This window comes from Eriocheir sinensis, chromosome 48 (assembly GCF_024679095.1).
Source record: "Eriocheir sinensis breed Jianghai 21 chromosome 48, ASM2467909v1, whole genome shotgun sequence".
NCBI classification, from domain to species: domain Eukaryota; kingdom Metazoa; phylum Arthropoda; class Malacostraca; order Decapoda; family Varunidae; genus Eriocheir; species Eriocheir sinensis.
In genome coordinates, this window is record NC_066556.1 from 6453905 (window position 1) to 6478904 (window position 25000).

The window sequence follows — 25000 nt, forward strand, 5'->3', positions numbered from 1 at the left end:
ACGCCCCACCCACTACCAGTCACGTTTTCGTCCCCCCGCCACCTTCATCACCACAACACCACCACCACCACCACACCTACTACGTATGCATCACTTCTATATTTGTCAGCTTCATCACCACCCACCACCATCTCCACCTCCTCCACCTCCACTCAGCTACCTCCTCCTCCTCATTAGCATTTGTCCTTGTGTACTGTCCACCTCCTCCTCCTCCTCCTCCCTCTCTTTTGCTGCGTTTCATTCAAGTACAGCTCGTCCTTCTTTCTAATGCAAGAGTTAACTGGAATCTTCGCTCTCTCATCCCCATTGATTTTGCCTTTAATGAAATACTGCTTCAGCTGAGAAGGCTTGTTTTTCCTTTTAAGCCATACGAAGAAGAAATGCCAAGCCATATCGAGGAGCACAAGGCAATGCAAGAAGAAGAGAAGAGCAGAGAAGAGAAGAAAGTCAAGGCATATTAGAGAGACAAGGGAATTCAAGAGACAGAGAAGAGAAGAAATGAGAAGAGAAGTAAAGCCAAAACATATTAGGTTACACAAGTCATAGCAGGAGAAGAGAGGAGAAGAAGAGAGAATAGAATGTAAGAGACAAGAAGAGAAGAGAAAACGAAGAAAACTCAAGCCAAACAGAGGGACACAAAGCATCCCAACAGACACCCAACAAAACCCAAGACGTTCCCTGCTCTTCATTAGTCCCTTGCACGACGCGGCCCAACCTTCAAAGTCGTCCTCCACCCCCTCCACCCCACCCCCCTCCCCCTTCCTCCCTCCCCTTCATCCTTCCTGTCTGTGTGTGTTCGATTAGTTGGAGATAATACTCGCACTCAAGCACAGGAGACAAAAAAAGTTAATTTGTGATTGTGTTTCAAGGGCATGGCGTATGTGTGTGTGTGTGTGTGTGTGTGTGTGTGTGTGTGTGTGTGTGTGTGTTAAAACTAGTTGCATAGCTGTAACGACATCAATTGTTTCGTATCCGGGTGGGTGGAGCAAGCAGGTGATGAGAGGAAAGGAGAGGAGAGGAGAGGAGAGGAGAGGAGAGGAGAGAGAGGAGATGGAGAGAAGAGAAGAGGTAGAAGAGGAAAGGCAGGGAGAGCTAGGACGATTGGATCAGCTGTAGGAGAGGAAGGAGAGGAAAGGAGAGGAGGGAGGAAAGGAGAAGAGGAGGAAAGGAGAGGAGGGAGGAAAGGAGAAGAGGAGGAAAGGAGAGGAGGGAGGAAAGGAGAAGAGGAGGAAAGGAGAGGAGAGGAGAGGAAAGGCAAAAAGAGCAATGACGACTGAATCAGCTGTGTGTGTGTGTGTGTGTGTGTTAAGGGTGTCACTGTAGTAGCCCTTTCCAAACACCTGTGACTTGTACCGCTTGACACAGATTTGGACGGCCGACAAACTACTCCTGGCCGCGTCCCAGCCGTGTCGGAAAGGGCGATGGGTGGGGTGAAGCAACGGAGGGTCGGGGGAGCACGTGAATGGGTGGCCGCTAATGCTATAGAGGCCACCAGCTGTTGTGGGCATACCTTGCTAAACAGACACATGTAAACAATATCTTTCTATCTTACTATTGTTCTTGATAATGATAAATACCTTGCAACACAGACACACGTTGTTTATCATACCGTTGTTTTCTACTGTTGTATTTGATGATAATAGTGATGATAATGATACAATTTGATCCTCTGTGTCTATCTTACTAATATATAACTTAATTACCTTCCTTAATTACACAACCGATCAGGTGTTTCAGGTGAGAGAAAAGAGAACGGAAATGTACTGTTTAGCAGAATAATAGATAACGAGAGAGAGAGAGAGAGAGAGAGAGAGAGAGAGAGAGAGAGAGAGAGAGAGAGAGAGTGTGTGTGTGTCTGCATACATTACCAATTGCATAAGCGTGTTTAAGCGGAGAGAAGGAGAACGAGGAGGGAAGGGGAGACTGAGAGAGATTGATGGAGGGAGGGAGGGAGGGAGGGAGACAAAGCATGGGAGGGGGAGAAGGAGGGGGAGAGAAGGGGGGTCAGAACCAGGCAGTCAAGGGTAAGGGTGAGAACTTGGAGATATTAGGAAAGGAAAGAAGAGATGAAGATATTGAAAGGAGAAAGTAGGTCGAAGAGAGAGAGAGAGAGAGAGAGAGAGAGAGAGAGAGAGAGAGAGAGAGAGAGAGAGAGAGAGAGAGAGAGAGAGAGAGAGAGAGAGAGAGAGAGAGAGAGAGAGAGAGAGAGAGAGAGAGAGAGAGAGAGAGAGAGAGAGAGAGAGAGAGAGAGAGAGAGAGAGAAGGGGGGTGGGTGGGGTGCATTTCTTCTCGGCAGCAATGCGGAAAGGAGCGGAACAGACCAAACAAAAACGCGTGTGGCTGATAAATGCTGAATGTTAAAGGTTCGAGGCTTATGAGGGGAATGCCGAGTCATGGAGGAGGAGGAAGAAGAAGAAGAGGAGGAGGAGGAAGAAGAAGAGGAGGAGGAGGAGGAGGAGGGGAAAAACTGACTCCTGTTTGGCACGAAGTCGATGTTTTGGTCTTTCATTACGTAACTTTAGTGTTGTCTTCCGTGGGCCAGACTGAGCTATTTTGGGTGCGTTGAAGAGAGCCATCTCAACGCTAAGGTCAAAAGAAGGGCACGCAAGTAAGATAAAGGGGAAGGTGTTGTTTGTTGCTTACATTAGTGTGTCCAGGAACTATTTTTGGTACGTTAAGAGAGACATTTGAACGGTGAGGCCAAAAGAAGGGCACACAGGTAAGATAAAGGGGAAGGTGTTGTTTGTTGCTTACATTAATGTGCCCAGGAACTATTTTTGTTACTTTAGGAGACACATTTCAACGGTGAGGCCAAAAGAAGGGCACACAGGTAAGATAAAGGTAAGGTAAGTTAAGGGGCAATCAACAGTGAGTCTAAGAATGGATCACAGGTAAGATTAAAGGTGAGTACAGGTGAGGTAAGGTGTAATTTGTTGCCTATATTAACGTGTCGAAGGGCTGTTTTAGGTACGGTTAAGAGAGACATTTCAACAGGAAGGTAAAAAGAAGAGCACACAGGTAATATACGAGTAATATAGAGGTGAGTTGTTTTGCTTATATTAATGTGCTGAGGGGTCTTAAACTTATTTAGACCCAATTACGAGTATTTCAAAATACCATAGAGAAGATTAACAAGGTTTTCAAGGGAGCACAGGTAAGATTAAAGGTGAGTACAGGTGAGGTAAGGTGTAATTTGTTGCCTATATTAACGTGGTCGAAGGGCTATTTTGCGTACGGTTAAGAGAGACATTTCAACAGTAAGGTAAAAAGACACACAGGTAACATAGGAGTAAGATAAAGGTGAGTTTTTTTCTTTCTTATATTAATGAGCTGAGGGGTCTTAAACTTATTTAGACCCAATTACGAGTATTTCAAAATGCCATAGAGAAGATTAACAAGGTATTCAAGGGAGCACAGGTAAGATTAAAGGTAAGTAAAGGTGAGGTAAGGTGTAATTTGTTGCCTATATTAACGTGTCGAAGGGCTATTTTGAGTACGGTTAAGAGAGACATTTCAACAGTAAGGTAAAAAGACACACAGGTAATATAGGAGTGAGGTACAGGTGAGTTTTTTTTTGCTTATATTAATGTGCTGAGGGGTCTTAAACTTATCTGGACCTTGTTACGACTATTTTAAAATGCCATAGAGAATGTTACCCAGGTTTTCATTGGTGTTTTTCTCGTTCATGGAGCAGAAGTCGTGTTTGAATATCGTTAGGATCAGAAAACAGTCCCTGGAATACCTGGCACCTTCTACGAGAGAGCCTTTTCAAGCTAACGTTCCAAGGCGACGATATATTTGATTAAGAGTATGAGTCTTAATCTGGTATTGGTTCTCATATGCCCATTTTCACTACTTTTTCTTCCTTTTTTCTAGCTTAATGTTACTTCTTTACACTAATTATCGGCGGCCCGCAGGTAATGTTCGTCAAATTAAGAAAAAAATAGAAAAAAGTAAGGAAAAACGCTATTACGAGGAGAGAGAGAGAGAGAGAGAGAGAGAGAGAGAGAGAGAGAGAGAGAGAGAGAGAGAGAGAGAGAGAGAGAGAGGTAAAGAGAGGGGGAACTTGCCTTTTCACGGTCATGAGTCGAGAGCGTGAAATGGAAGTGTCTCTCAACTAGAACAGAAAGCTGAGAAGCCGAAGAACCCGATTTGTTGTGTTGGAGCTATGGGAAGGAATCTCTCTCTCTCTCTCTCTCTCTCTCTCTCTATAAACATATAACAACAAAAATGAGGCTCAAAATTACACTTTTTTGGTATGACTCTCTCTCTCTCTCTCTCTCAATACCTATCCGTCTTCCTTATCTTATTTGTTTACCGCTTAATTTATTCTTCAACGCTTAACTTATTCATTTAACTCTTTTTTTTAACAGTAATAATCGGCGAAATCGAAGCTCACGTGAGGAACTAATTACCTGCCTAATTAATCATCTAACTAATCACCTGGGAAGACATACGGCGACTCAGGTAACATTAATTAATTAGAACACACGGTAAAGGTAATAGACCCCGTTTGTGCTCCTTCCCCCTTTGAGGATGCTAAGGGTCCTATCATAAGACATTTCCCCGCCCAAGAACACATATTTGACAAGGCCTTCGTAGGAGTTGTATGCATTTCCAGGAGTAGTTTTATGACCCTGGTGTTAGTTTGACCCTTCTTCTGTACCGTGAAACTAAAGAAACACTCATTAGAACCCAACTGACCCCCTCTTTGACCTTTAGAAATAGTTGATGTGAGAAGCGAGAATGTCTTACAGTACCAACCTCAGGGTCCCTGGTCTCAGACGCTTCAGGCTCTCAAAACAACTATTTCCAAGGGCCACAAAGAGGATTGGTTGGGTCTTCATGAGTACTGCGTTACCAAATTATCGTACTCAGCACAATGTATATTTCGGTTTCTGACCCATAACTATTGCAAAGATACGTCATTATAGTCAACGGCTGCAATGAAAACTTAAATAGAATGACGTTATCTGTGTTGGTACGATAGTCTGGGATCTGAGATTGATAATAAATTATTTGAGTACGATAATCTCCGGTAACGCTGCAGGAGTGTCTTTTACGTTGATGGTACAGAAGCTTTGTTAAACTATCACTAGGCTCCTAAAACTGTCCATGCAAATACCCACAACCTCTATGAAAGTCTTATGAAAGCTTATTGAGAGTGTAAGCCACGAAATGTTTGGGAATGTGGGTCCAAGGGCTGTATTTTAAGACACCATCGCTTCTCACATCAACTATTTCTAAAGGTCAAAGAGGGGATCAATCGGGTTTTCATGAGTGTTTTTTTAAGGTTCATGGCACAGAAGAAGGGTCAAACTACCACCAGGGTCATAAAACTACCCCTGGAAAGGCCTACAGCTCCTACGAAAGCCATGTCAAATATGTGAACTTGGGCGACGAAATGTTTTATAATACGACCCAAAGACTCGTAAATGAATGAAAACAGACCGTGAACACAACGCTTAAAACACAACTTACAGGATTGCTTTTATTATACCCTTCCCCCGTGACGGTTTCTAGTACAAATTCACAAGGTGTATGAGAACGCACGAGCTTCCCTCCCTTTCTTCCCCCCTCCTCTTGACACGCATCCCAGACTCACTAACACTAACACTAGCATCAACAACAGCAATAAAAGGAGCGGCAGGAACCACGGCCATAATGTACCGTTTTCGTGCACCGGTGAACCCGCGGAAGACGTGCGTGACGGGGCGTGCGTGAGGCCGCGGCGCCGGGAGTCACTAGGGACGTGTGCCACTTACTGAGGGAGAGGAAGACGGCGATGGCGATGATGCCGGAGCTCAGGTTGGCGCCGAAGGGATGCACCACCGCCGCCATGATCGTCACCGCAGCCGCCGTCGTCACCAGAAACAGGAACACGGGCGCGAGGGAGTCACTGTCCGGTGTTGGATCGGTACTTGTTCCTCCATGTTCTCTCTCCGCCTTGTTATTCCCTCGGGTGTCCTTGTCGTCGCCTGCGGGTTGGTCTTCAGCCTCAGAGTGACTCAAGACCTCCAGCGGGTCCATTATGTCCCCCAGGGTAGCAGGGTCATCACCGGGGCTCGCATCGGCTGGTTCTTGGGGTTCCTGCCTCGCCTGCCTCCCTCCGTCTCTTTGGTCGTCGACGCGGTGACATGACAAGACCCTCGGCTGCCTCAGGACGATGCTGGCCTCGTGGCGGTAGATCCTGAGGCTGCGCTGCACGGGCTCGTCCGCGGCCTTCACGTCCTCCACGCTGCACGCGAACACGACGGGGAGCACCTCGCTGCAGGCCACGGACGCTGAACAGCAGTCATCGGGTGCTGGCTGAGCTTCTTGAGGGATCGGCGAACCAGTGTCATTTCTAGTCTTGCCTTTCTGTCCCTCATTCTCGTGACCTCCATAAGGGCGCTTTGCTGGACCGTTCGAAGCTTCCTCAAAGACGGTTCCATCGGCGGCCTCAACTTCAGCCACACTATCCATCTCGAGGTCACCGATCGACATGTCAGAGGTCGTTGTTTCATCAGGGCCATCAGTCACGGTCAGATTGTCGCCCTGTACCCAGTCTGCGTCCTCACGAACACTTACGCCGATGGACTCCATAGCACACGTCTGGAGATCCTTGGGAGGCTTCAGAGGATGTGATAGGATGTGGAGGGAGGAGTCAGGGGCGGCCATGACTACAGGGAGCACTGGGCGGCAAGGAGAACGAGTATCGTGACACTAACACGGAAGAGGCGACTTGGGGACACACACGACAGCAAACCGAGGACGACCCTGAGGCGGAGGAGGCGGTGCTGGCGGGGTCGAGGCCACGCGGGGAATGAGAAGAGACAGTTGTGGTCCAGATTGGCGCCGGGAGGGAGGAAGGGACGCCCAGCGGGAGGGAGGCGGCCTGGCGGGAGCTCTCGTGTGTGATGTTTGCACGACCGTAGCGGGGCGGCGGCGGCGACGGCGGCACCACGCCACAACGACCCGCAGCGAAAGTATAATTTGAAGCATTTTTTTTTGTTTTCTCTTTTGTTATTGTTGGGCTTACATTCTTCTGCTTCTTGATTTCTGCCATTTTCTTTTCCTCCTTCTCCTCCTCCTCCTCTTCCACCTCCTCTTAATCTTTCTCCTTCAGCTTCTTTTGTTATTATTGGGCTTACATTCTTCTGCTTCTTGATTTCTACCACTCTCCTTCCTCCTCCTCCTCCTCCTCCTCCTCCTTCGTCTTTCCTTCCTCTTCTTCTTCTTAGCCCATCACTTCCTTCGGCCACACCCTTCGCTCGTTCTCGTCTGCGCCGTTCTCAGCTTCCGTGAAAGTGACCCTCAAATCAAACCCTTCAACCGTTCAGCCTTTCTTTAGTAAACAAGCTCGCGCGTTTTAGTAAAAAGAAAGAAAAAAAATATACAAAGAAAGGAATCATGGGAGCAAAACATTCAATTAACCAACTAAACTTTTTTGGAGAGATTGAATTTAGTTTTGTTAGCGGCGACGCGTGTAGAGAAATATAAAGAGAAAATTCACGTTCTTTTTTTATATATTCACGGTCAAGTGCAGATAAATAATACCTAAATGACGCAGAGACTTTTATTTAATGTTATAAGTTTGTTTTAATGACTTTTCAACTTGGTAATTAGTCTCTCTCTCTCTCTCTCTCTCTCTCTCTCTCTCTCTCTCTCTCTCTCTCTCTGACCTATAGCATGCAGGTGTCTTAGCGTGACTGAAATGATAACCAGACTTTGGAACGAGAGAAAATTCTATAAGGAGGAGGAGGAGGAGGGGGAGGGGGAGGAGGAGGAGGAGGAGGAAGAGGAGGGTCAGTCACATTAACAGAGCAGAAACATCGCCAGTCACGTGCCTCATCATTCTTCTATATATTTTATGTCTCGAATAACCCTCCAATGAATGTCTCCTTGTGTGTGTGTGTGTGTGTGTGTGTGTGTGTGTGTGTGTGTGTGTGTGTGTGTGTGTGTTCACCTACTTATATCTTATGAGTGTCAAGCTAAATACATTATAGTAACTCCCGGCTCTAAAGACATTGCCCCCCCCTCCTTATGCCACCCATCTACAGCTACGTGGGGAGGAGACTGCCCATACGTTGCTACTTCATCGGAGAATCGAACCAGGGATCATCAGGTTGTGAGTCGAGTGTATGTGTGTGTGTGTGTGTGTGTGTGTGTGTGTGTGTGTGTGTAGTAGTAGTAGTAGTAGTAGTAGTAGTGGCAATGGTAGTAAGTCATATATCCACTTCGAAAACACAGCTCTGTCATCCCTATACGAAAGTGAGCGCCACGATATGTTTCTTCAAGTTTAGCATCGAAATTCGCGGGAGAAAACGTAAGAGAGAAAACGAACATTGCGAGTCATTCTTAAGGGAAACTACGCGAAAGTTAAAAACGGCCTTCCATTCTTACCTCGCGTGCAGAGAACACCTGTTGACGACTTCTGGAGACACTTAATGGGATAATGATACCAAACCAAGTGGAGTGAAAAGACAAACGAAGAAGAGGAGGAGGAGGGGAAGAAGAAGAAAAAGCAATGATGGAGGAGGAGGAGGAGAGGAATAGGAGAGAACAAGAATCATAAGAGTAACAGCTAAACAAAAGAGAAACTAAAGAGAAAAAGGTTGATGGCGAAGAGAATGAAGAAACGAGACGAAGAACTAGGATGCGAAGGGATATAGAGGATTGAGACATGAGATGGAGGATACAGAAAAGAGATGGAGGAAGATAAATATGAAAGGACAGAAGAAAATAGCTAAAAATCAGATAATAGAACAAAAAGTAGAAGCAGGGAACAAAAATAACGATACACAAACACAAGACAGTAAAAAGAGGAGCAAAAGAGTTGAGGAAGAAGGAGGAAGAGGAAAAGGAGGAGATGGAAAAGGAAGGAGATGGAGATGGAGGAAGAAGAGGAGGAAAAGGAGGAAAAACAGGAGGAGGAGGAGAAAATGGAGGAAAAGAAGGAGGAAAATGAGGAAGAGAAGGTGAAAGACGAAGATGGAGAAGGAGGAAGAAGAGGAGGAAAAGGAGGAAAAACAGGAGGAGGAGGAGGAGAAAATGGAGGAAAAGAAGGAGGAAAATGAGGAAGGGAAGAAGAAAGACGAAGAAGAGGAGAACGAAACCAACCAACCAAATTTAGACCCAACAAACAAAAATAACAAGACACTCAAGAACACTCACCCTCACTGTGTATACCGGAACTCGCGCAGTCCTCCTCAACGCAATGGTCTGACCCGCCCGAGGACTGCGTGTCGCCCTCCGCCGAGCCGATGCCCTCAGACCCGTCCAGAGACCTCCGCTCGCACTTGAGTTCGAAGGTGATGTCCACGTCCCGCCTGAGCTCGTCCTCCGACACGTGTGAGCTGCAGTACTCCTCCTCGGGCTCCTCAAGGATGACTTCGAGCCCGGCTGTGGAAAAGGAAAAAAAGAGGTTGTATATTTTTTTTCGTTCTTGTAAGGGAAAGGGGAACAATATTGGTGTTTTCTTCGTCTTCAACAGGTAATAAAGGAGAATTTTAGTGTCTTTTAGTTCTCAGAAAGTGAATGTGAGTGTTTTTCTAGTCCTCAAAAGGAAAAAAAGAGTGTGTTAGTGTTTTCTTCGTTCTCAAAAGGAGAAAAATATGTGTTTTCTCTTTCTTATAAGGGAATAAAAGAGGATATTTTTTTATTGTTTTATCCTTAGATTGAAAAAAATAAGTGTTAGTGTTTTTATCGTTCTTACAGGGGGAAAAGGAGGATGTTAGTGCTTTCATTATAGTTATCCTCGTTTTTATTAAATATTGAGTTAGACAGAATGGCTTTGAGGACTCTTAAAGTGTGGAAGATGAAAAAAAAGGCCATGTTGGTAATGCCTGAGGATGATGATGATAATGACATTTTAATAATTTTTTCTTGCAAGTGAATAATGTCAAATGACTGAGCCACCTATGTCGAAAACACCACCACCACCACCACCACTAACAACAACAACAACAACAATAACATCAACAATAACAATACAATCATGACGATTCAGTTTCTTCCCCGACCACACCCAATCTACCACACACGTCTTATGGGGACACTATTATATTTTACCCGCAGTGTGTGATTTGATTTTCCTGGACCATTGTATGAGAAAGAGAGAGAGAGAGAGAGAGAGAGAGAGAGAGAGAGAGAGAGAGAGAGAGAGAGAGAGAGAGAGAGAGAGAGAGAGAGAGAGAGAGAGAGAGAGAGAGAGAGAGAGAGAGAGAGAGAGAGAGTAATGTCAAAACGATAGTGTACTGTGTGTGTGTGTGTGTGTGTGTGTGTGTGTGAACCACGGAAATTAATGGAGGTTTCTGGGCACGAAAATAATACACAGTGCACCGCCATGGACACCTCATCACCACAACACCACTAACACCACCACATACAACACCACAACACCACTAACACCACCACATACAACACCACAACACCACTATACTCTACATCACCACTTCACACAATCATTTCAACATCACCAGAACATCACCACCCCACCACATGCACAACTAAAGGCTCATCACCACAGTACACCATCACCACCACCACCACCACATCAACACCACAAGCAACACACTCCACCTTCGAGCTGTATGACCTCCCTTAGCGGACTGGCAGGTGGTAGCGGTGGTGGTGGTGGTGTAGGTGGTGGTGGTGGTGGTGTTGCGTCCCAGGACAAGGCCGCCCCGCCCCCTTACCCCGCCTCCGCCCCGTCCTGTTCGGGTCCGGTCTTTGCCCCGTCCAGTGATTATTATTATCATTATTATTATTATCTTTATTATTATTGAGAGAGAGAGAGAGGGGGGGAAGGAGGGGAGGAGGAGACTGATTACTGTTCAGGTGACGCACGTGAGGCAATGTTGACAGTGACGTGTGTGTGTGTGTGTGTGTGTGTGTGTGTGTGTGTTAAATATATATGTGGCAAGTTGATACCCGGCCCACTTACTACACACACACACACACACACACGTGACCTTGACGCCTAGTGTAATCTCCCACGCGCGTCTTATACGCCGAAAAAGGAGTCTGCAGCGATTGGCCCCGTGGTAACCTGGACAGGTGTGCGCCCACTACACACACACACACACACACACACACACACAGAGACCAGGTATATAAGCAAGTCATCCTTAAAAAAAATCTACAAAGGAAAGAAAATGGGAAATAAGTGGTTTTCTTTTCTTTTACCGAGTCATACATGTGTATAGCGAATACGTGTTTTGATTTTGATCGTATAACAAGAGAAGAACGAATCCTTTAACCGTGTATGGAGTCTTAATCGTATAACAAGAAGAACGCTAATAGTTTGAATCGTGTAAGAAACCAGATGTTGTTTGCCTTGTGAAATGAGGAAGAGAAAGAACAAATAAGGGATGGGGATGCAATCTAGCCAAACTTATGCATCAACACACCTAAACGCTCCCCTTCCCCCCTCTTCTCTTCCCACACCCACACCCGTCCACTCCCCTTCTCCCCTTCCCCTTCCACCCCATCTACAGGTAAACACATCAGCCACCAAGGAAAGTCGTGTATGCATGTACCAGGGAAACGCCCAACAAACACACACACACACACACACACACACAAAATTCTTAGGCGTAAACAAATCAGGTAATTCTTTTTGCTTAGGGATCTCTTTTGGGCCCTTCAAGCGAGTCTCCGCCGCCACACTTTCACGAGTCCGTAGAGAGGAAGAAATAGAATAGAAAAAGTGAAGAGAAGAAGAAGAAGAAGAAAAAGAAAAAAGGTAGAAGAGAGAGAGAGAGAGAGAGAGAGAGAGAGAGAGAGAGAGAGAGAGAGAGAGAGAGAGAGAGTGGAAACGCCGAGGTGGTTTTTGTGATTGAAAGGAAAGCCAAATAATAAAACAGGAAAACGGTGCGCGGTGAAAGTAACTTGATTGTTTTTTTTCATAAGTGCAAATAACCGTCGCCATTGCTCGTTCGTTTTAAAGAGAGAGAGAAAAAAAAATGCACGATGTTGAAAGTTGAGAAATGAGAAAGTCGAATTGAATTATTTCCACACGACTGACAGTTATTGGAATTTGATGATGATTAAATTTAAAGATTTCACAATAGCCAAGAAGTTCGAAGAAGAAGTGATAGGAGGTGCCATTTAAAAAGTGCAGAAGTTAAGTTAAATGCCAGAAAAAAAGGAAAAATCTCGACTTCATGAATAGATAAGAAAAAAAGATTGCCTCGAAGTAAAATTATAAAAGGAACCGCCGCTGAAATACGTAAATTAAAAAGAAAAACGACAGAGTAAAAAATAAGAAAGAAGACCCTCGACTTGAATGAAAAAAAAAAGAAAAAAAATGAAAAAAACAAAACAAAAGAAAAATAGCCTGTAAGCGAAATAATGAAAGGAGTCGCTATATAAACACAGAAATTAAAAGTAGGAAACGACAGAAAAAAAAATTAGGAAAGAACTTGGACTTGAAAGGGAAAAAAAAATACGTGAATGAATGCAAAAAAATATGACGAAAAACATAAAACAAAACTAAACATTGAAAAAAAAAAAAAAAAAAAAAAAAAAATGCCAGCAAATCATATAAAAGATAAAACAATAAAAATCACTTGACAGAGAAGTAATAATAAAAAAAAAAAAAAAATCAACAAAGAAAACACTTGAAAAACCAAACAATAGCAGCTCATAACATAACACCGGAAGAACAGACGCACAAAGGAGGCAGTGAAAATCGATTAAAGCAACGAACAAAATCATTACTGTCTGTCTGTCTGTCTACTCCAAGGCGCGAACACGTACCTAATGTCGCCACGAGAACAATAGCGTCTTAATTACAGTCAAGTGTGATTTAACAGGTGTGGTTCGTCAGGTGTGGTTGGTTACTGTCACACACTCACACACACCTTTACCTGTGACTAATTAATATATACTTGAACGCCATTATACTGTTTTTTTTTCATCTCCTGTATTATTGGTATTAGTATAAGTAGTAGTATGGATAGATATTATAGAGAGATACTCGTACGTTCAAGAAGAGGTTAGGTTAAGTCATGGATAGTGAGGTTAGGTGGCGCTACGTTCACAGGAGCTGCCTTGCATTGAACTACCGACCTCTTGCAGACTCCTTATGTTATTATTATTATTATTATTATTATTATTATTATTATTATTATTATTATTATTATTATTGTACACCGGCCTCTTGCAGATTCCTCATGTTCTTATGTAGGTATTATTTTACAGTAAAGGAGGCAGGTCAAGGGCAAAAAAAAAAAAAAAAAAAAAAAAGAGAAAGAAGAAAGAAAAGCGAGATACAAAAAATAAGAAAGTCCGCTCTTCAAGGTCGCAAGTATTGTCCTATCTTATTTTTTTTGTGTGTTTGTCTGTTTTGTTCATAGTTTAATTAATGGAAATGAACGAGAAAGTGGTGAAAAGATCATTAGTACTTCAGAAAACTGGACCTGGTCTCGACATGTTTTTGTTAGTTCTCTCTCTCTCTCTCTCTCTCTCTCTCTCTCTCTCTCTCTCTCTCTCTCACAGGTGTGCATGGTTCAATAGTTCAGGTAAACGTCTTGTACCTGTTGCCTTGTCAGTCCCGAGGTTACCTGTGTGTGTGTGTGTGTGTGTGTGTGTGTGTGTGTGAGTGTGTGTGTAACAGGAGGAGGTCACTTCGGTAAATTCCTTCCGACAAACGACAATAACTAACAAATTTGCATCATCACAACCACTACCACCATCACCACCACCACCACCACCACCATTACCACTACCACCACCACCAACAACAACAACAACACCACAACAACACTCACCGATGGAGGCAGAGGAGGAGTGGGTGAACGACTGGAGGAGTGTAAGTATGAAGGAGATGAAGGAACAAAGATGGAGGTGGTTGGAGATAGGTAGACGGAGGGAGAGAGCGAGAGATAGAGAGAAGAGGGAGAGAGAGAGAGACACACGACTTAAACAAGCGAGTAAAGGTGAAGAACTAAGAGTAACCATGAGTGAACACAGGGGAGGGAGAGGGAGAGGGAGGGAGAGAGGGAGGGAGAGAGAGAGGGAGAGAAGGAGGGAGAGAACGTGTCTGAGGGAGGGAGAGAAAGGGGGGAGTTTGGGAGAGTTCACGAGAGAGGGAGAGAAATGCAGGGTCAGAGAGGAAAGTAGGAGAGAGAGGAGAGGAGAGGAAAGTAGGAAAGAGAAAGGCATGGAGGAAAGAGAAAGGGAAGGAGAGAGAAAGAGGTTTGGGAGGAAATGAGAAGAGGAAAAAAAATAAAAGATAAAAAAGTGGTGAGGAAAGTAGAAACAAAAGAGGGAAAGGAGAAAGATATAGATAGATAGATAGATAGATAGATAGAGATAGATAGATAGATAGATAGATAGATAGATAGAGAGAGAGAGAGAGAGAGAGAGAGAGAGAGAGAGAGAGAGAGAGAGAGAGAGAGAGAGAGAGAGAGAGAGAGAGAGAGAGAGAGAGAGAGTATCGCACACCTGCCTAATTAAATACCCCGAGCACAGGTAACATGTTGCAGGTACGTCGTTGATTGAACTAATTCGTGAGTACAAAGCGAGGCCGTTGCAGATCGGGGCCGGGAATGCAGTGTGAAAGGTCAATGTGTGTGTGTGTGTGTGTGTGTGTGTGTGTGTGTGTGTGTGTGTGTGTGTGTGTGTGTGTGTGTGTGTTTCCCAACGTGTCTGGACTATTTGTTTAACTTACCCTTCCACCCTCTCTCTCAATGGCAATGATATCAAAAGGAATTAAAGTTACCGGAAATAACAGTAGTAGTAGTAGTAGAAGTAGTAGTAGTAATAGTAGTAGTAGTAGAAGTAGTAATAGTAGTAGTAGTAGGAGTAGTATAATAGTTGTAGCTGTTGTTGTGGTTGTTGTTACTGGTATTGTTGCGGTTATTTTGGTTCTGTTGTCATCATTTTTGTTGAGATATTGTTGTTATTGTTTTTGTTCCCGTGTGTTGCTATTCCCCTTCATCGTCTCCGTACAGTTCCTGATTAGAGAAGCAATCATGAGCGTCGTTGTGTTCCGAACGATTAGCTCTCCTCACCGCCACTATTGCCACCACAGTAATAATTGCCCTTGTAATTAACCACGGCTCTCATTTACTGTACAGGCCTTTACTAAGAAACCGCTGAAGCACTTTTTTATGTCTTTTTATTGCAGTGGATGGTTTTGAGAACGGTATTTATTGAGGGATTACCTTTAATTTCTCTTTGCCTTATTCTTTTCTCTTCTAAACTCCTTGTATGTTTCGCTATGCTAGAAAACAATACAAAACACTAAAATCTCACCTACTAAATCTGCTTTCCTCCTCACTCCTTCATCTTAATCTTCCCGTCTTTATCTTTTATCCTTCCTGTCCTTCCTTCTCTTCTTTTTTTCCTTTCATTCATTATCCTCCCTTCTGCCTTAATATACTGCAAACAAACAAGTATACAAACAAATAACTTATCTCAATCCATCTATTCCCTTCTTTCCTCCCAATCTTTTAGTCTGTCTTTTTATCTACGTCCTCCAATCTTCCTACATCCATTCCTTTTTTCCTTCATCTGTCCTCTATCTCCGTCCATCTATTCCTTTCTTCCCTCCATCCTTTTACACTCCCTTCTATTCCAGTCTTTCCCTTCTTTAATTTTATCCAGTCCTATATCTTCCAGTCTTTCCCTTCTATAATTTTATCCAGTCCAATATCTTCCAGTCTTTCCCTTCTATAATTTTATCCAGTCCTATATCTTCCAGTCTTTCCCTTCTATAATTTTATCCAGTCCTATATCTTCCGGTCTTTCCCTTCTATAATTTTATCCAGTCCTATATCTTCCAGTCTTTCCCTCCCTCCTTCCCACACTCTCATGCCCTTCTCCGCCTCGCCTGCAGCAGTTTCCCGTCGGTCTTTCCGTCTACACCTAACGGGGCTCGGGGGGCGGCATGATTTACAGCGCTGTGCTCCGTCACGCCGCCACAGAACAGCGGGGCAGGCGGTAGCGCGGTGGCAGACAGACGGCAGCGATACCCTCTGGCGGCGCGTCCCGCTACCTGCCGCTGTCCATAGTCACAGTTGCCAGACAAGTGTGCAAATCCTTCCGTCATCGGTATTCTTTTGTTCGGTGTCTCAAGAGTTTTATGTGGAGTTGAAGTCCCTTGGTGGTGATTTGTTACACGTATATGCCATTAGGAGGAGTTTAAGACGACGTGTATTATTAAAGGACTTTCAGATCACATATGCGAATCCTTCCGTCATTGGATAAGTTGATTCCTTTGTTTGCTAAGGTTTCCGTTATGTTGGAGCCCCTTTGCGGTGATTCATTGCGAACATATGGCATTAGTAAAGGTTGAACGCTGTATAGATATAATGATTTCCAAGGGTTTACTTATGTTATTAGTATTAGAGCTAATCAAGAATAAAATTAAGACTGTCTGTTACCCCTTTGGTAGCTCAAGAGGTTTACGTGGTGTTGAAGACCTTTAGTGGTGGTTTATTACGTGTGTATGCTATTAGGAGGAGTTTAAAACTGTATATATCATTAGAGGCGTTCCTTATTCACATATGCAAATCATTCCATTATCGGTTGAGTAGATTCCATTGTTTAGTGTCTCGAGAGATTCATGTGGAGCTGAAACCCCTTCATGATGCTCTATCGCTCGTGTATGTAATTAGGAAGAGTTTAAAACTACATATTATTAAAGGACTTCGTAGATCACATATATATTGGTACTAGCGCTACTTCAGGAAGAAAAAAATAAGACCGATTTTTGAGGAGTGAATGAAAGATTGAAAATGCTGGTTAACTCTTGCATAAGGGATTTGGATAGAATAGGAGTGAGCAGGAGTAGAGAGTCGTGTGTGGAGTTAAATAGCCTTCGTGAGGATTCATTGCGCTTGTATGACACTGGAAAAGGGGTTAACCTTATATATCATTGAAAAACCTCATCGGGTTTACTGCTACGGCGCTACTCAAGGTGAAAATTTAAGACTGACAGGTAAGTAATACGAAGTCATGGAGGTGTTGAGGATAGAAAAAAGACCTGATTATAGTCTGCAGGCGATGTGAATTGATTGAGGAAAAGATCATAATGAGATAGTTGTATATTATCTTTTTTGTACGATGACTTCTCTGGAATGGACTGACAGATGCTTTGCTATAAGTTGGTTTACTTTGCCCCTCTTTGTCTGTCTATTTGCATGCCTATCAATCAATCTATCAATCTTCTGTTTATCTTTCTGTATTTATCTAGGAATCTATCAATCTGTCTATTTATGCACCTGTCTATTTATCTATCTGTTCATCTATGTATCTATCTCTCTACCTACCTATCCATCTAATACCAATGATCATACCAACTCATTTCCTACAGCATAAGGTACCGTACGAATCAAATCACAAGTACAAGGCTACAGACAGGATGCGAACTCGAGACAAACAAAACACGTAGCGATCATAAACCCAACCCATCTCAACAAAAAAACAACAACCTATTAATGCCTCAACCCTTACGGAAGCTCCACCGCGAAACAAACCGTACGAAATCAAATCACAAGGCAACAACAAGGTAACAGGATGCGAACTTGAAACAAAACAAAAGCACAGAGCGATCATAAACTCCAGCCATCACATAACAAAAAGTACAACCCATTATAGTCTCAACTCCTCTTCTGGAAACTCTATCGCGTAACTAATCGTATCAAGACTCGGAGGTAGACCAACGTTGCTACCAGATTGTTGTAATGTACACGGCCTATTGTATTTAGCGATTATTGGTCAAAAACTATCGCCCGTACACAGCTAGCGATATCCATTTATAGAAAAAGATAAAGAAGAAGAAGAAAAAGAAGAAGAAAAAGAAGAAGAAGAGAAAGAAGATGATGAAGACAAGGAAGAAAACGATGAAGATGGAGACGGAAGAAAAGAAAAAGAATGAAGAGGAGGAGAAAAATAAGGCGAAGAAAAAGAAAAAGAAGATGAAGAAGAAAAAGAAGAGAAAAAAGATGATGATGATAAAGACGACAAAGAGGAAGACGATGAAGATGGAGACGGAAGAAAAGAAAAAGAATGAAGAGGAGAAGAAGAAGAAGAAGAAGAAGAAAAGAAAAGAGAAAGAGGAGGATCAGAATGAGGGAAAGTAAGAAGAGGAGAAACTGGAAAACGAAGACGACGAAGATGAAGAAGAAAAGAAGAAGGAAAATGAGGAGGAGGAGGAGGAGGAGGAGGTAATTATTGATGTCTTCTTGCAATATTTATGAGCCACAATCCGGAAAATACAATGTTATGCTCACGCTCATCTGGTAACACTGCTCTAAACACGACGGTACGCCACAACAAGGAGGAGACGCAACGTTACGCAAGAGTTCGACGACGACAACAGCAGCTGGCCGTCCCTCACGCTGTCATGCTGAACGGGCGGACCGCAAGCAGGAGCGAGGCAAGGACCAGCAGATGTTACTCTATACACAGGTGGTAATGACCGTGACGCGACAAGACCAAGACCAAGAGAATCGCCATCAGCGCCTCCGTCAGCCTCACCAACGGGATCACTAAAAGCGGTACGGTCAGCATCAACGGTTTTAATAGATATGAGTGCTGATGTGATGATCGTGACCGGCCTTCAGCACTGCCCTCAGCACCACCGACAGTGTTACCAGAAGCCAGAGGAACGGTTAGGAAGAGGAATGTCGGGAAGAGGAGGAAAGAGGAAGAGGAAGTATGAAGAGGAATGTCACAGAGTTGAAGTGTTGAGAAAAAGATATAGCGAGAGGTGGAAAAATAAAAGGAGGAATATGCAGGAAGAGAAAGAATGTAACAAAGATGAGTTGAAGCGTAAGAACAGGGGAATTAGATATACGTAAGTAGAATTATAAACAAGAGCTAAAGAAATACGTGGGAAAAATGGAAAGGAAAGACAAAGGGAGAGAAATAGCAGTCGAGGAGCACTGGATATAGTTAAAGATATGATGATAAAAGGAGAAGAAGTATAATGATGATAAAAATGATAACACGACGAAAGGAAAAATAAAACAAGGAGAAAAAGAAAAATACGAGAAAGAAAAGAAAAACAACAAAACAACAGAAGAAGAAAAAGAAGAAGAAGAAGAAGAACAACAACAACAACAAAAGCAACAACAACAAAACAACCACCACCACCACCACCACCACCTAATCGGCCCTCTGGTGGCAGAGCTGGACACCACACGACTTCTTGAAGGACGGAGTAACGGAACCTCTTGCTGGGTTACGGGGACTACGAGAAGGCGTGGGAGGGAGGGGGGAGAGGTGGTCAGGGAGGTGCAGGAGGGTGAGGGGGGGGGGTGGAGAGCCAGAGGGGGTTGCAGGGGATTACTGGGGAGGCATTGTAAACAGTGGGGAAGGTTAAGGGGGGATGGGGAGAGCTGGGGAGGTAATAAGAGGTATGGAAAGAGGTGGGGAGGGATTGGGGTTGTAGGGAAGAAGTGGGGAGGGTTAAGGGGGATGGAGATGGATGGGGAAGATTATGGGGAGCTGGGGAAAGGTAGGGGACGTAACAAGAGGTATGGAAGGAGTTGGGGAGGCATTGAGAGTGAAGGCAAAGAAGTGGGGAGGTTAGGCGGGTACGGGGAATGGTCTGGGAAGGAGTGAAATGGCTAAGGGGAAACGGGGAAGAGTTGGGGAAGCATGGAGGTGCCAGAGAACGGGTGTGAAGGCTACAGTGGAACGGGGATTGGTCGGGGAGGGTAAAAGAGAACGGGGAAAGTTGGGGGAATGTTGGGGAATGCAGATGAGGTCCGGGTGAGATTAATGGCATTTGGGCGTGTCGTGAGTAGGCTAAGAGGGATTAATGAGGATTAGAGGGACCAAAAAACAGCTAAGAAGGATACGGAATACGGAAGAATACGGAAGAGAAGGGAGCGCTAAGAATAGGTTAGAAGCCTCCAAAAGGGATGAAGAGAGATGGAGGGAGACTGGAATGAAGAAGTAACGGGAAAAACAGCAACTAAGCGCCTTATTTCTAAACATTTCGGAGCCTACGCAGAGGAAGAAAGAGAAATAGAGTAATAGGAAAGGAATAGAGCTCTAAGAATAAGTAAGAAGCCTCCAAAAGGGTTGAGGAGAGATGGAGGGAGACTGAAACGAAGAAGTGACGGGAAAAAACAAACTGAGGGGCATATTCTTAAGCATTTCGGCGTCCAAGCAGAGGAAGAAAGAGAAATGGAGTAATAGGAAAGGAATAGAGCGCAAAGAATAAGTAAGAAGTCTCCAAAAAGGGTTGAAGAGAGATGGAGGGAGACTGGAATGAAGAAGTAACGGGAAAAACAACAACTAAGCGCCTTATTTCTAAACATTTCGGAGCCTACGCAGAGGAAGAAAGAGAAATGGAGTAATAGGACAAGGAATGGAGCTCTAAGAATAAGTAAGAAGCCTCCAAAAAGGGCTGAAGAAAGATGGAGGGAGACTGGAATGTAGTTAGGGTTAGAAAAGATAAAATTCCCATACTGCTAAACTTATCGTAACCCAAGATTGCATATTTGACAAGGGTTTCATAGGAGCTGTTGGGGGACACCATGGGTAGTTTTATGACCCTGCTGGTAGTCTGACAAAGTTTCTGTATGACCGTGAACGTGACGAAAAACTCATGAGAACCCGACCTATCTATCTCCTTTCAGGCCTTTGGAAATAAATAGATATGAGAGGAGAAAGCATCTGAGAATACCGACATAAGAGTAGATGAAAGGAATATAGAAGAATTACAGGAACCAAACATGAAGCTGAAGTGAGGAGGTTCGACTGACTGAAAAAAAGAGATTAGATGCTATATACCGAAGGGAAACGAAACTAGAAAAGAGAAGCAGAAGTGAGATAAGTTTCCAATGACTATAAAAAGAGATTAGATGCGCTCAAGAAAAGATGAAGGAGATTAAGAGCTAAATACCGAAGGGAAACGAAACTAGAATATAAAAGCTGATGGGAAGTGAGATAAGTTTCCAATGACTATAAAAAGAGATTAGATACGAGGAGTGGGTGAAGAAGAATTAAGAACAGAATAAAAAGGAAGACTAAAGCAACTAAACTAGAGCAGCTTTTGACCTCCTGCAGACACCGGTGAGGCTTCAGAGAGAGGCTTCTGCGCGCAAATCTAACCTTGACTTGACTTATTGTACATTTTTTCTTTTTGTTTTTTTCTCCTTTGTCGCTCGCGGGAAGGAGAGAGAATGAGAACACGTTGAGAGGAAGGAGGAGGAGGAGGAGGAGGAGAAAAAGAAGAAAAAAAAGGAAGAAGAATAAAATGAAAAAGAAGATGAGGAAGAAGAAGACGAAGAAGCGACGATGAAGACGACGACGAAGAAGAAGAGAAGACGAAAAAGAAGGAAGAGGAAAAGAAGAAGAAACAAAGAGCAAAAAACAAAACAAAAACAAGAATAACAAGAAAAACAAGGAAGAGAGAGAGAGAGAGAGAGAGAGAGAGAGAGAGAGAGAGAGAGAGAAACGTATATTATGATGACCGTGGGAAAGAAAAAAACACGAAACAACGGAATGGCGCTCGTTAAGGAAATAAAATAAAGAGAAAACAAAGAAGGAAATACAAAAAAAACATAATAAATTGCTCCTCAAGGTGACGATACTGCACCCAACAATGTCTCTTCTTTTTCATCTTGGTCTGGGTCTGGGGCGTGTGGGTATGCAGATGTGTTTTTGCTGTTGTCTTCCTTCATTGCAACGGGACCGCAAAGACCTTGAGTGCTATGAAGGTGGGTAAGGTTCTCTCTCTCTCTCTCTCTCTCTCTCTCTCTCTCATTAAAGTGACATATGATACTGGCAAAATATACTGGTGTTTGTGTGTGTGTGTGTGTGTGTGTGTGTGTGTGTGTGTTACTAAGGGGAAGGGCGTCATCAGTGAAATTGGTTTAGTCATCCGTGGGAGAAATTGAGTTATCGAGTTACGAAGAAAACGGGAGGCAGATGATGGTGGCGATTATGAGGTAATATTGATTAGGGGGTTTGATGAGGCGTCTCTCTCTCTCTCTCTCTCTCTCTCTCTCTCTCTCAGCAGTCATAAAGGTGCTTCTAATTGCTCAGGTAAACACGGGTGACGCATTGCACCTGATGGCCCTCCCCACCCCCCCTAATCCCCCACCCCTCCCCCCCTTTCCTCTCCTTCCCTCTCTCCCCTTGCAAGCCCCTTCTCCCCTTCTCCCTCTCCCTCCCCCTTCACCCCGTCCTCTGAAACCCCACGTCCGTCTTTCCTTCTATCCATCTCTCCCTCCTCCTCCTCCTCCTCCCCTCACTAACACACTCTTGCTTGACCCAAATCTCGAGAACTCAAAGACGTATGACAACGGTGTGTGTGTGTGTGTGTGTGTGTGTGTGTGTGTGTGTGTGTGTGTGTGTGTGTGTGTTATGCAATTTGTGCGTGCGTGTTTAAGTTTTTCTTGAGAATGTTTTTATTTTTTATATCGTGCTTGGCGTTTCCTAATATGTACACACACACACACACACACACACACACACACACAGCGCTCCTCCCTTCTTTCTCCTTTCATTATCTCCCCATCACACACAAACACATTCCTTCCCGCCCTTCCTGCCTCTTCTTTCTCTCCTCTAATCTTCCCCTTCCTTCCCCACCCTCCCTTCATTCTCTCCCTTTCTCTCTTAACCTCCTGGGCTGCCTCTTTGTTACTTTATTTGACACTCGTTTCATAACAGTACCATCATCATCATCAGTGGAGTCGGCTCAGGTAAAGGTTCTAATTTCATCTCTCCTTCACCTGGACGTAATTTTAACTTCTTTTATAATTCCTGGGTTGCCTCTTTCGTTCGCTGTCTGTCTTTCCAGATTTAGAACACCACATTGTCATTTCATCATCCTCATGTTACTGTACTTCATTTTCCTGCGGTAAAGTTGTAATATCATACCTCCTTCACCTGGTTCCCTCTGAGTTAGCTGCAACAATTACTGAGCTGCCATTCTGTTATTTTTTTGGTTTATCCAGATTCAGAACATCACCATATTTTCAGATCATCATCCTCGCGTTACTGTGCTTCATACTATTCTGTCAAAGGTTCTTATATCATCTCTCCTCCGCCTGGTTCTTTTTCTACCCTAACTTCTACACTTCCTGGGCTATAACTTCATTACTTTGTTGGTCTTTGCTAATTTAATGCACCACAACACAGTCTCATCATCATTACCAAACCATTGCATTACATCACACCACCATAAACAAAGCAACACCACCACACAGCCACACCATCACCCCTTCCTCGCCTCATCACCACACCCACCAGCGTTGCCAGATTATCGTATTCACCACATCGTCTTTATTACTTTTAAGCCTCAAACTCTCGTACCTACACAAATAACGATAGAAAATTGAAGTTAGCGTTAAAACTCCTATTTATTGATATTTGTTTGTTTGTTTTTGATATAGTTATTGGTCAGAAACTACGAAAATGCAATGCGATGAGTACGATAATTTGGCAACGCTGACACCCACCCGCCCGTCACCTGTCCCGTCACACTCACCTGGGTCCTCGGCGTAGTAGGATCGGCTGTCACTCTCGCCGAGCCCTTCGTCAGGCAGCTCGGCGTTCACGTACTCGTTGGAGGCGTCCTCGTATCCCTCGCCCTCCTCCTCGCTCCCGTAGTCTGGTGGAGGAAGAGAAATCTGATGTTAGCAGGAGACAAAAAGACACTAATGGCTTAAACTATACTGAAGAATGAATGAAATGGAGTTACGTTTGAAATTTTACTTGAAGGGAAAAATTTAATCAAGGTCTTTAGCGGTACAGAAGAATGAGTGAAATGGAGTAACGTTTGAAATTTTACTTAAAGAGAAAAAAATCAAACCAATGTCTTTAGCGGTACTGAAGAATGCTAGAAATGGAGTTACGTTTGAAATTTTACTTGAAGAGAAAAATTTAATCAAGGTTTTTAGCGGTACAGAAGAAGGAGTGAAATCGAGTAAGTTTTGCAGTTTTAACAAAAGGAGAAGTTTCTATATTCAAAAGGAGATTAAGATAATATGGATTCGCGTTGCATTTGACATTTAACTTAACGTAGAAATTATTACATGTCGAAAAATTATAAAGAAGAATAAATGAAATCGCATTACGTTTAATTTTTTTTACTTAAAACTGAAATTTATATAATAATACCAAAAAATACAGAAAAATAAATGGTCTCGATACTTTAGAAATTTTTACCTAAACCAGAAATCTCTACGTTCTAAAAAAAAAAAAAAAAGATTAACGGAAGAATAAATGAAATCGCGTTACATTTCAAATTTATAATAGCAAAAAAGTTTCTACTAAATGTTCCATAAAAGAGAAATCATGCCAGAAAGGAGGCGAGAATTAGAAAGGAAAACTGTAACACCTGGTTTAGAGTTTCATGCAAAAAGACGTGATTTTACGTGTCGAATACCTTAAATACCTGCGTACGTGCTGTGATAGAGAAATTGAAGGAAGGAGAGAGAGAAGTATACTAATTTAGGAAGAGGGAAAATTGCAGTGCTTGGCTTAACAACAACAACAACAACAACAACAACAACATAACCAGCAATAACAACAACAAAACATGAACAAAATTAAGAACAAGAAACGGAAACCACCAATTAAGAACAAGAATAATAAGAACAAAGAAGAACGATGATAACAAAATTTATATAAAAGAAGAAGAACAAGAAGAACCGGTACAAAATCCATAAGAGTAAGAACATGATGATGAACAAGAAGAAGAACGATAACGAGAACATGAAAAAGAAGAAGAGAAGAGGAACAAGAAGAACAGGAACAGAAACAACAATAAAAGCAGAATGAAGAAGATCAACGAAAAGAAAAAAAAGAAAAAGAACCAGAACAAAATCAATGACACAAGCAAGAACAAGAAGGCCAAGAAGAAGAAGAACAATAAGAACATGAAGAGGAGAGAGGGAAGGAAAGAAGAGAGGAAAAGAAGATACAAAGAATATGCACACGAACAAGAAGAAAGAGGAAATAAAAGAAGAAAAAAAGGGAGGAGGAAGAACACGAGGAGGAAGAAGAAGACCAAGAATGATACAGAGAAAGAGAAAAT

General features: G+C 43.3%; 1 protein-coding gene across 4 annotated transcripts in view; it reads right to left on the bottom strand.

The window, feature by feature from the left end:
* LOC126981511 (mucin-12-like) overlaps positions 1-25000 on the bottom strand; it is a 213412-nt gene that overhangs the window by 35787 nt on the left and 152625 nt on the right. For all 4 annotated transcript variants that reach the window (XM_050832623.1, XM_050832622.1, XM_050832624.1 and 1 more), the window contains 2 exons: positions 23450-23572; positions 9157-9384 (listed from right to left, as the gene is read on the bottom strand). In XM_050832623.1, the coding sequence (XP_050688580.1) occupies positions 9157-9384; positions 23450-23572 (351 nt within the window). The remainder of the gene's footprint in view (positions 1-9156; positions 9385-23449; positions 23573-25000) is intronic.